At 44.7% G+C, this 12901-nt stretch overlaps 1 protein-coding gene across 3 annotated transcripts in view; it reads left to right on the forward strand.

Annotated features, from left to right (window-relative positions):
- The first annotated feature begins 2605 nt into the window (after nt 1-2605).
- Nucleotides 2606-12901, forward strand: part of LOC146812686 (uncharacterized) — a 213228-nt gene continuing 202932 nt past the window's right edge. For 2 of the 3 annotated variants that reach the window (XM_085619794.1, XM_085619795.1), the window contains exon 1: nt 2606-3108. In XM_085619794.1, coding sequence (XP_085475920.1) covers nt 3016-3108 — 93 coding nt within the window. In that variant the 5' untranslated portion in view covers nt 2606-3015. The remainder of the gene's footprint in view (nt 3109-12901) is intronic. The other variant, XM_085619796.1, reaches the window with a different exon arrangement.

The following is a 12901-nucleotide window of genomic DNA, read 5'->3' on the forward strand; positions in this document are numbered from 1 at the left end:
TTCTGGTGAAATTTACACCCATTGTAGCACTAGCCCTGTCAGGAGTAGAGCACCTACACTATATATTATTGTGCTTGTGCAGACAACTGCCACCACGTCTGACCTGGTGGCACATATTGACGCAAACAATATGGCTCAAAAAGGACTAGAATAACGTTTGCATGGGTTTTTCCCAATTTTATACCATTTCTCTATATTTCTTGCAAAATCCCTGAGAGCACCCGCCAATCAGTGCAACTTTTACAAGGGTGTTTTTACACCCAATAATACTCGTTAGGTCTAAATAGCCCTGTTATTTTTGTTTAAACCACGTAGGAAAGACTACATAGCCCAACATTGCTCGGCTTCTATGTGTCTAATTCTTCACCTTGTCAGTATGGATTAAATATATTGTGCATTACCCAAGTCAATTATATCCTTAATGCCTATCCTACAAGCATGAAAGATTTGAGTTACCCTGTTGAGGGCTGTAACCAGTCACCATCAAGTAACATACATATTGCCACAGAAAATACAGTAACCTGTAGTTGACCACTGAGTCATTGACAGCTCGTGAGTTATCGCAAGAGGCATCAAAAGCTTAAGAGCTGTTAACCTACCTCAGGGCACCGCACACCACTTCCTGCAAAGCTGAGGGTAAAGAAAGGGAAGGGAGAAGAACACAAGGGCAGAGCAGCACAGAGGCAGCATGGTGTGATGCCAGCTCCCCAAGGAGAGAAGTCTACGCAGTGCTTAGTTTGTAATTAATAATAAGTGCCAGGGCCCTCGTCAGGAGGCCACTGCAGCTTGCATCACCCATTGCCCCTGCGAGCGCTGCTAACGACAGTACCAAGAGAACTCCTATCACACTTCTACAAGAGTGACAATTCAGACTATTTTCAGTCCCCAAAGCTATGAGAATGGCTTAGGTGGTAGGTATTAGTTCTTTCCAATATATATTCAATTAAGAAAAAGATGTTGTTCTGCTCATCTCTAAATTACAGAAACAGTGCCACCATGTGGCAGACTGTCAGAAGTGTGGGTGTTGACAATTAAGTGCAGGTGCCAAGCTCCTGAAACCACCGGCTCAAATTAAGCACTGAGTCCAAGAGATAGTACATGCTGGCTAACAAGAAAGACAAGATGAGAAGTCAACATATGCATCAATTTGAGCATGGGTGCCTGCGGATTGACTTAGGACCCAAAACTGATCCCCCTGATATCTACTGCAAGTTCTAAGCTCATACTGATGGTTGGTCAAGAGAATCTATACGGCACATAGAGATTTGTTTTGTGGTTACAAAGCCAAGACTGGCCGAAGGCCTGAACCCAGCTGACAGCTCTGCTCATCCAGCTGACATATTTCCTTTGGACTGCAACCTGTAAATTGTAGATTCCATAAAATACATCAGGGTGGTCATTGAGTCCCACCCGCCCCGGGGACATCTTATACTGATGGCAACGCACGGTCTGCAGCCTACACACAAATTCCGGCAACAGGCATGCAAACCCATCGAGTTGTGATTGAAATGGGAATAAATAAGTGAAGGTAGGCATTATCGCAAAGTACCTGTTTGCTATGTAATTAACCTCTTGAGTACCCATGACGAGCTGGACTCGTCATGGGCCGCGGTTGCGCTGTGCCCATGACGAGACCAGCTCGTCATAAACCCCGCCCGCTAATGAAACGCCCGGCACAGGGCGGGGAAAGGGCGGGGCACTCAAGGGGTTAAGGGCATGGCTTAAAAATGCCGAAGCTAAAAACCTGTGCTTAGCATAGTGTGCAGTCCATTTGGTATTTTGCGGTTTCTGTCATTGCATCCAGATATATAATAAAAGCAAATAACATTATACCTACAACATTCCAGGACTATTGGCTTTGCCAATGGTTGTTAGTCGCGTAAGATAAATAGGCAACAACTATGGCTTCGCTGTTTATAATACTGAATTTGCTACAGTTCTGAAATAAGGAGACTGTTAAAGACATACAACGAGTCTTTTTGAAGTTACATCACAGGCAGTGAAGAGAGGTACTGCTGCAGAGTTTTTAAAAAAAATCACCCTGAGGGTGAGGATAGAAATGGAGAGCCCGATGGGGACCCATCTCAGCACAAGCATTTGTAGAACTGCCGGTGCTGAGAAGCGGCAGGACCCGGCCCGCTTAAAGCCCTGGGCGCAGGTACTAAAAAGTGCAAGTTGTCTACCTTTCAAACTATAGATGTGCAGGCACTGAGTACCCTTGAATACCTACCCATTTAAAGCACTGTTATTGAGACATGTTAGTAAGCTAGACACCGTGACATGCAGGTTACACAGATCCGAAGAGCTGGGAGGCTCCTTGCAGCTCTATTCATATTTTTAAGTCATTGCTCTATGCACTTAATTCACAGAACAACCCAACCCCCTCCCTCCCCATAACCCCCACCACCCCAAGCACCAGCCCTGTGCACTCCTGCAACAAGCGCCCGGTGAGCTGAGGCCTGCAGGTTTCATGCGAGCACGAGGAACAGGAAGTCTTTGAGGTTTTGGCACATGCCGCTCACCTGATCATAACTAACTTCCTTTTCTGACCCACACCAGCCCCTCCCGATGACCTATATCAAAGACAGCTCCGTGCCCCTCACACACTTCACCAACATCATATTCTTCTGAAGACGACACAGCTCCCAGGCTCGTGCCAACCCCAGAGCCCGCCGCCCCCCGTTAAAGTGACGGTAACCGAAGGATTGATAAGAGAGGCTTTCGCTGTGCATGACGGGAAACCACAATGCAGCCTGTGCCGAGCAACCCAAAATTAAAATTAGCAATTTTTTGCAGAAACCGACTTGTTGCTCTGAAGAGGAACTTGACATTTTTTTCTTCTCGAGTATGGTCTATTATTTTATTTTATTTGTTTTACAGAGTGGAAATCTGCTCGTAGACTCGCGTAGATAGGTTGCTTTTTTTTTTTTACCAATTAAAGGGATTAAGATTTTTGATTTTTATAACGTTTGTCTAGGGAAAAAAAGAGAGTTGGACTGGCCAGAACTAGCCAGCATGGCAGCCTACAGACTGTTGCTCATCACTGACGCCTTCTCTCTGCTTCTTTTGTGGGTTCGAGCTTCGACGGGCGCGGCGGTCCTGGAGGAGGTAAGTGGGCAACGCAAAGCGCGCGTATTGGTAGGAATCCTACACAGTGCGAAAGAGAATCCTTATTGGTGACTCAAAATATCCCTGGTTAATGGACCTGTTCCAAAATGGACACATTCCCCGCATGGGCATAGGATTTTTGTGCAAGAGGAATGACTGTATGGTGCTCCCTCGTCCACGAATTGTGCTACTCCAACAACAGTCCGCGGGCATAACTTAAAATGACGCCCCGACCCCCATTTGTCTTCGGCTAATGCCCCCACCCCCGTAGCCTTTTGGGGTCCCTGAAGGCTTTGGTGCGCCGCCGGAAACTGTGTTACGTCCCTGCTGTCATAGGGCCAGTTACCTTAGCCACCCTCTCGCCCTAGACTGGGGTCAAATTGCATAAAAAAGTATGGAACCTGTGATCCTGAGCACACGTGGGGGCGGAGTAAGATGCTTAACTAAAATAGAAAAATATGTTGTGACCATTGTTGCTAGACCTTCAGGTAAAGAGGTAACTGCATGTAGAATATAATGCGAAATGCAAATGACTATTTCGTCACAGTGTAGGAGACCCCTTTCTTTCCTATTAACCTGAAGCAACTCAAAGTTGTTAATTAACAGTGCAGGAACAGTTATTCTCTTCCAAAAGGTTTGGGATCTATTTTGATACATTTTAAAAAGTTTGGGGACGTTACTCCCAATAGATCCTATCCACTTCAGCCCCTGGTCACAGACAAAAATTAAATGTTGCGGTCCTTGGTTTTACCTCCGGCTCCGATACGGCCCACTTTCCTTCTCCAGCACTCCAATCTAGGTTTTTTCACAGCGTTAAACCGCCTGTGTGATAAAAGTCACTGCTTTTCAGTTTCACCTCCGCACCAGCAGGTGGCACTCTTAGAACCTTAATTTGGCCCGTTTCCACAGAGCCTGTATTACTTCAACAGTGTTTCCAATCTTGGCCAGCTGGTGTCAGTGTGCCCTCAATGACAGTCTTACTGCAGTAACACTCCCTGCTGTGAATTTTGGAGTTATTTGGTCAGATTTCAGGACGGGCTATTTTCTCTGAATCGCTCACATTTTCGAAGAGTATTGGGTTTAGGACTAATAATTTGTTTCTAGGAGCTACATACTTGATAGCTTAAAATAAACTGAGTAATAAGTGGTGTAGGTGGTTCAGTAAGTAAGTTAATCACTCTCTAGTGAGACAGTGCAGCACCGAACAACCGCGGTGGTAACTCTGTTACAGGTGAACCTTGGTAGCCAACAACACATGTTTCCTTGCATACCTCATGCCTCTGGTTCTGTGTAACTTCAGCTGCACTTCCAGGCTTTGCATCAGATGTCACTGTAAGAGCTGTATTGGGCCATCTTAGGTCGAGGCAGCACTGCAGTCAAAGTGTTTGTCACTGGTATGCAACAAGGGAGACACTGGGAAAAGAATATTGGCAGTAGAGAATGCTCAAGATAACACAGGAGTCAGAGGTGAAAATGAATGCACTAGGTAACCCTTATCAGGAACTCAAAAAGACATAACATGTGTATTTGTAAAGTGTACGTTCACCCAAGTGTTTCTTGGTGCTGAATAACAGATGTTTATTGTTACCCAACTCAATGGTACTCATTTTATCGACCTCATAAGGATGAAAGGCTGAGTAGCCCAGCCAGGATTTGAATCTGTGACCATGGGGTCAAACACAGGCCCCTACAGTGGGCGCATTGGTCCACTAAGCCACCAGACCCTGCATCTGAGTGCTTGACATGAACACTCAGAACACCTAACATACAGCACCTAGAAGATGACAAGCATTGGCATAGCCAATAGGTCTCGCTTTTGGGACCTTATAAGTATTTAGTTATGCAGCACAATATCCTTGGTGCAACAACATTAACTGTTGCATGGTTAAACACTTGTAAGGCCCCAAAGGCGAGACCTTTTGGCTATGCTAATGCTTGTTGCTTTAAAATTCTGGTCACCCTACCCTGCCAGTCAGTATACATTTCCTGCAGATGTGTTATGGTAAAGGCAGTGTGTAGAGTTACCTAGGCTTATTCAAAAGTATTGAAGGGTTTGCCAAATGTTCATGCAGCCAGTGCTGAGGTTCTCTGGATAGATTTGTTTCTAGATTATTGCCTTTCAGCTACCGAGAATAACACGTTAGTTTGGGGGTGAACGGGAATGCGGCTAAATGGCTTTTAGGCTAAGTACCTCTCCCAGAATGCAGGTGTATCTGCAGGGTCTCGTCAGCCAGCGACTCTAAGAAGGAGCCACAGGGGTGAGGGTCGCACGCTGCCTGGTGTCATTATCAGCACACTTGTCACCTATGCTCCACACATACACAACACTGGCAACATATGGCTATCATTTCAATACTTGTGAGTGACCTAAAGTCACTCTGACTGAGTCTTGCCTCAACCATAATGTATCTGGGGGAAAGTTCGAGATGAACAGAGAGCGGGAGAAAAAGAGACAAAGACAGGAGTCAAAGAAAAGTCCAGGAGGCACAAGAAAGACAGGGAGAGGCAGACTGAGATGAGGCGAGAGAGCAAAGGAGGGAGCGACTCTAAGAAGGAGCCACAGGGGCGAGGGTCGCACGCTGCCTGGCATCACTATCAGCACACGTGTCACCTATGCTCCACACATACACAGCACTGGCAACATATGGGTAACATTTCAATACTTATCAGTGAGCTAAAGTGACTCTGACTGAGTCTTGCCTCAACCATAATGTATCTGGGGGAAAGTTCAAGATGAACAGAGAGCGAGAGAAAAAGAGACAAAGATGGGAGTCAGAGAAAAGTCCAGGAGGCACAAGAAAGACAGAGAGAGGCAGACTGAGAAGAGGAGAGAAAGCAAAGGAGGGAGAAAGAGGGCTCGAGACAGATAGACATCTATAAGAAGAAACAGGAGAGTGAAATATGGAAAGATAGAGCGAAAAACAGAAACTGAAAGAAAGTGACAGAAAGCAAGAGAGAGAGGGAAATAGCAGAGAGGAGGGTTGATTAAGGAATGCGTGTGTGAAAACACGCTGAAAGTTAAAAAAAAAACAAGGAATGCGCGTGAGAGAGAGGGGGAGCAGGAGGTAAGCCCGGGAGTGGTGCGCGAGTGCGCGCGCAGTCTGCTCTTTTTCGAAGCACACACTCATGCTTGCAGCACGCCCCTGCGCGCTCCCGCAAGGTGTATGCCGCCACAAGCACGAGTATGTGCTTCGAAAAAGAGCTGAACGACGGCTAAAGGTCTCTTATGCAGCGCATGCTCGCTGCCTAGGCGAGACCTAAAAACTGAAAAGGGGCGAGGAAACCCCACAGGAGCTCTGTATGATCAGGCTGAAGCTGAGTGAGTTCTTCACCCAGAGTTAAAGCGACCAAAATTGTCAGATAAATGTCCACAAATAGGATTTTCTTGAAAGGACAGGCTCTGTGGGGCGAATACATTTGGTGATGTTGGAAAGAGTAACTTCAAGTCAATAATCAAGATGAGAAACCCCACCTTAGTTGGCAGCTGTGCGCACACCTGGCAAACGTACAGTAAGATGAAAGGCTGAAACACTCAAGGTTGAAGAATTGAGTAAACACGCATTAGATGAGAAACAAGGAAGAAACCAGTGCTTAGCTTGAAAACATGAATAGAAATAGGCGGGAACTCACCTGCAAACAACCAAGGCACACAAAGTAGCTGGCATCTAAGGAAGCAAGGAAAGCACAGCAGAAATCACAACCAGGGAATCTACTACAAATAGGCATATTAAAGAAGCAGGTAAACACTACCGGCTCTGCAAGTGGGTGCCCCGGCATACTGCGAAACAGTGATGACCAGGAAAGACTGGACATACGGAAGTATGCTTGCTGGGCATGCAGGATCAAGAAGTGCTTAATTTGAGGAGGTGCTCAGCACACACACTTAATTGTCAACACCGACGCTTGTGACAGTCTGCCACAAGGTGGCGCTGTCTGGCTAATTTAGAGATGCAAAAACCAAAGGAAATGATGGACGGAGTGTTGAACATTGCAAGCACTCACCCCCAGTCAACTGATCTGGGTTTAATCCATCACCGTTCTTTAGCCCACTCTGCCACCCCAGTTTAGACATGGCCATATGCAAATCAGTCTGACCCTGTGCCTCATGGGAACAGTCCAGCCGGAACTGCCAAGCCATGTCTTCCCTGGACCGGAAACAAGCTTCCTAGGACCGGTTTCTGGCATTTCAGCCGTCTTCAGCCAGGCCTGCTTGAATCCAGTGGCAAAGTGAGCAAGGGACTCACGTCTGAGCATACCCTGGCAACTTATGGCGAACAAAGCAAAAACCAAAGGAAATGATGGACGGAGTGTTGAATGTGTTGAGTGTCTGAACTGGGGTGGCAGAGTGGGCTAAAGAACGGTGATGGATTAAACCCAGATCAGTGGACTGGGGGTGAGTGCTTGCAATGTCCAACACTCCGTCCATCATTTCCTTTGGTTTTTGCTAATTTAGAGATGGCCACAACAACAGTTAATTATGAATTCAATATACATTAAAAATGACTAATATCTGCTGCCCAAGTCATTCTTATAGCTTTGGGGGCCCGAAATAGTTTGAATTGTCACATTGATAGGAGTGTGATAGTAGTTATGTTGTTACTGTCATTGGCAGCATAGTGGTGGCAATGTGTGGTGCATGCTGTAGTGGCCTCCTAATGAGAACCCTGGCACTTATGTTTTTAAAAATTAAGCACTGGGAGCAAGTACGTTTTTTATTTGTATAGCGGGATCATAGCGAAAAGAGAGCCAAACACTGAAAAGGATCAACGGCTGGGATACAGTCAACAAGTGATTGGATAGGTACAGTGCCAGCTTTACTTATTAATCAAAAAGTTTGATATTTTGGACAATTGCAGGTCATCCCAAGCTGTAGGGATAAACTGGAAGTCTGAGTTTTATAAATTTTTAATACACTGACTACCTAACCACTCGTGCTGAGCTCAAAACATAGGCTGAGAGCCCCACCTTGTGGTGTACGCTCATAAATAAAAATAAAAGTAAGTGCTGGTGCCGAGCATCAGCACACACCAGCAGAAATGAAGTCCTCCAGGGTGGCTTACTGCCTTGCGACAGCCTCTATAGAGGCTTCAGCCTGTAAACAGAGAAGGAACACTCTCTTCTCCTCCATGATGCCTCCACTGTAGGAGCCTGTGTTTGACCTCATGGTCACAGGTTCAAATCCTAGAGGGTCCACTCAGGATTTCATCCTTCTGATGGCAATAAAATGAGTACCATTGAGATAGGTAACAATAAACATCAGTTATTCAGTGCGAAAATACCCTTCTGGGTGGATGTGCGCTTTACAAATACACATGTTATGTTATTACTAGGAAAGAATTAATGCTGAGGCACCCGGACTCTAGTCCATGGCTATGGTAGGTGTTTAACTTGCATGGCAGTGGCAGATCCAGGGAGAAATGGATGACTTGATCACCAAGGAGACGGGAGCTACTCACCAAAATAGATGCAAGCTCAACAGGGAGAAAACACGACCTAAAGTAACCTGCCTGTAAATGAGAGTACCAGGACATGTAAAGAAATAAGGCTTATTAATAAGGATTAATATTAATAAGGATAAATTAATAAGGATTTATTTCCACTACTGGAGTTGTGTGTAGTTCACAATCAAATCAAATCAAATCAAAGGATATTTATTAAGCGCACATATCACTACAAAAGTCTCATGGCGCTGGTGGATAACTCAGAAGATTAGATGAAATTTGTGCGATTAGATGTCAAACAGCAATGTCTTCAGCTTCATACGAAAGCAATTATGATCCATTATAGTGCGTAACTGAAGAGGCAATTTATTCCAAAGCAAAGGGGCCAGAAAAGAGAAAGATCTACCTCCGTTGGTGGCGGTACGAATTCTAGGAGATACAAGAAGGGCTGTGTTACTGGATCTCAGAGTTCTACCAGGGAGATACCAGCTAAGCTTTTTAGTCCAGAAACCAGGACCTTTAACATACATGTTCTTATGTGTCAAGCAGAGAATCTTAAATTGGATACGCTTCCTAACAGGCAACCAATGCAAAAGCTTCAGAGTGGGAGCCGATGAGGATCTGGGTGGAAGATTAAGTACCAGCCTGGCTGCAGTATTCTGCACAACCTGAAGCCTTGACAGTAGATTATCATTTATGGCTGCAAGTAAGGCATTACCATAATCCATTCTACTAACAATTAGTCCCTGAACTAAGGGCCTTCTTGCCTCAATCGGAATCCATTAAAAAACTTTACGCAAGTTGCGCATAACACCAAAACAGGTGCTCACTGTCTTGTTTACATGGTCTTTCATGGACAATTTATTGTCCAATTGAAAACCAAGATTGCGCACAGTTGACGTTGGAGTGGGACAAGGGCCAAGGTTAGAAGGCCACCAATCATGGGACCAAAACTCTAGAGCCCTACCATAGAGCATTATCTCTGTCTTTCCTCCATTCAACTGCAGATGATTAGCACACATCCAATTTTCAATGTGAGACATACAGTTTTTAAAACGGAGCCTAGTTTCTGTTGGGTCAGGACCAATGGTGATCAGAATCTGAGTGTCGTCTGCGTATGAGACGACATCGAAACCAAAGGATCTAATCACCTTGGCCAGAGGGGTCACATAAAGATTAAAAAGAGTAGGGTCCAGAATAGAACCCTGAGGCACTTCCATCTTAACTGATCTGCTAGAAGAGATGGTATCATCGACCTGGACAATTGTAGTACGATCGGAAAGATAATTTTTTAGCCACTGCAAGGCTTTTCCTCTGACACCAATCTCCCACAGTCGACGTTCAAGAATGCTGTGGGAGATGGTGTCAAATGCTGCAGACAGATCCAACAGAACGAGAATAGTAGACTACCCTCTATCCAGAGCACGTCTGATGTTATCTGTCACTTCCAACAGGGCTATTTCCGTGCTATGGGCTGCTCTGAAGCCCGTCTGTGAAGGGTCAAGCAGCCCATAGCTATCAAGATGGTCGACAAGCTGCTTATTAACGAGAAACTCCAGCATCTTACCAAAATGGGGGAGCAGCGAGATTGGGCGGTAGTTGGAAAGAAGATTAGGATCTGCAGTGGGCTTTTTTAATATAGGCCTAATTCTAGCAGCTTTCCATATTCTAGGAACTACAGACCTAGACAATGACTCAATAAATAGGTCAGTGAGACAAACCAATAGAACAGGAGCCAGGATGGGAAGAATTCTAGCCGGTAGAGGATCAGTGGGAGAACCAGAAGTAATTTTCATGATAACCTTCATCACTTCATCAGAACTACAAGGAGTAAATTCGTTCAGTTAAAATTGAGGATTAGCACGAGTTTGCTGGTTTGTGAAGTTTCTCTCCAAAACGTAACAAGAGAAGTTTATGGTTGCATTTCTATTTTGAAGGGACAATATCTCTTTTATTGTGTCAAAATTAAACTTTGTGTTTTTCCTCTTAAAAATCCTGATTTAGCCAAGCCAGGTTTTCCCTGAACTGCCAACAGGCATCCTGGGACTGGTTTCTGGGTAACACCCTTCATCAGCCAGGCTATCTTGAATCCAGTGGCAAAGTGAGCAAGGGACCCACGTCTCGGCAGACCCTGCCAACTTAGGGTGAACAAAGCAAACACAAGGAGATGATGGATGGAGCGCTATTGGCAGGGTATGCCCAGACGAGGTCAAGGAAAAACATGGCTTGGCAGTTCAGGCTGGACTGTTCCCATGAGGCACAGAGTCAAGACTGATTTGTATGTAGCTGTGTCTGAACTGGGGTGGTGAAGTGAGCTAAAGAATGATGATGGATTCAACCCAGATCTGTGACTAGGGGTGAGTATCTGAAAAGTTTCAGCACTCTGTCCATCATCTCCTTGTGTTTGCTTTGTTCGCCCTAAGTTGGCAGGGTATGCCCAGACGTGGGTCCCTTGCTCACTTTGCCACTGGATTCAAGCTAGCCTGACTGATGAAGGGTGTCACCCAGAAACCGGTCCCAGAATGCTTGTTTCCGATCCAGGGAAGACATGGCTTGGCAGTTCAGACAGGACTATTCCCATGAGACACAGGGTCAAGACTGATTTGCATATAGCTGCGTCTGAACTGGGGCGATGAAGTGAGCTAAAGAATGATGATGGATTTAACCCAGATCTGTGATTGGGGTGAGTGTCTGAAAAGTTTCAGCGTTCTCCATGATCTCCTTGTGTTTGCTTTATACATTTTATACTTATAGGGGCTTTAAGCCAGCCCTTTTCAGCCAATCGTCTAGGCTTAGCCTTTGTGTGTTTTTCTCTTATGAATCCTAATTTATCCACGATGGTTCACCCTATTTTAGGTCTCTTTTACTAAAATTAGATACATACTATACTGATAGGGACAACACGACTCAAGCGGTAGGGCTCCAAGCACGGCGGGATTTATTGGGCCACGCTGTCGACGATGGTCAATTACTACCATTGAGAACTTCATACCGTAACAAGATTTGAATAAGATTACTTGTTTGAAAAATACACGGGCAAAATTAACGGATATTAAATAGATGAAACTCTTCTAAGAATACTAGTACACTTAATATTTTGATTCATGCGGTACCTTTGAACGATTTAATGATGAGATTCACCTTAAAATTACTTAAGCCCTGATGACGTCTTTTTAAGTCGAAACGTGTTGGCTGAATTAAATATTGCAACATAGAGTGATCTGATTTATGCAAGAAAGCTGCCTGTCTTTAATTTGAAAAAATCAAATGACTTTTCATGAAGAAAACTTGACTTGAATTACAATAAAGAAGATTGGATCTGAATCATGAACTATCTGCCTAATGACTTCTTTTCGTTTTGAGGATTTAATTCTAATATAGATATTATTGTCATTTAATTGTGTTGTTCCTTCTCCTTGATTGAGTATACTGATAGGGACTTTGAGTCAGCTGTCTTCATCCATTGGTCTCCTGTTGTGTCATTCACATTTTACTTCTGCACTACAGCACACAGCTTGGGACAATGGGACTTCAGTGTGAGTGACTGCCTTCTGCTCTTTAACACGGAGCACATCCACGCTCACTGTGGTTCCATTCTCTGGATCGGACTGTATGGGAATGTGTACTGTTCGACACCAAAAACATATATTTTTTTTCCCAATGATTGACAAAGGCCCAGTAGTTCCCAGAACAAAACAAGGTTTGTGCAAATCCAAAAAAGCTGGCAGCCAATGACAGACCGAATGGCTTTGCCACTACTCGTTTTAGAAACGTGGTCGACTTTGTGGAGCTCAGTAAGTTGACAGAGTTTTAAAACAAACTTCCAGTAGTGATTGAAAGCCAAGTTGCCCAACTTTGTACACTTTTGGTGACCACATTCATCATGGCTGACTTTAAGTAGAGGCCTCCTTGGAAAACCACAGGGTTCGGCCTTGGAAAGTTGAAACACCAAAGGGTGTTTCAGCCTTCCTGGCTCAGACAGTAGCTGGTAAAAGAAACAGACAGAACATTAAAGAGTACAATATTGACATATCGGCTGTCGAATGACAAATTTTCGGAACTACAAACAGTAGAGTATTCCAGTCTTGTCGCTTATGTTGTCACATAGACAAAGAAGGTATGCAGGTGAGTGGCAGCCTCTTTTCTCCCTGAAGCAATTCTGAAAACAAAATAAATTAATCATCATGTGAAGAACACCTGAATTGTATGCTATGCATAAATCAAATTTGAAAAGTGCCTGCTTCCTGTAAAGTGCTTCTGCTGAACTTGCATTTCACATGCAGACAATAGAAGGTTCGCCTGCATTCTTCAGCTGTGCTGCATGTAGCAGACGTGCTCCATAGAAAGTCTTC

Source organism: Triturus cristatus, chromosome 7 (genome assembly GCF_964204655.1).
Source record: "Triturus cristatus chromosome 7, aTriCri1.1, whole genome shotgun sequence".
Lineage (NCBI taxonomy): Eukaryota > Metazoa > Chordata > Amphibia > Caudata > Salamandridae > Triturus > Triturus cristatus.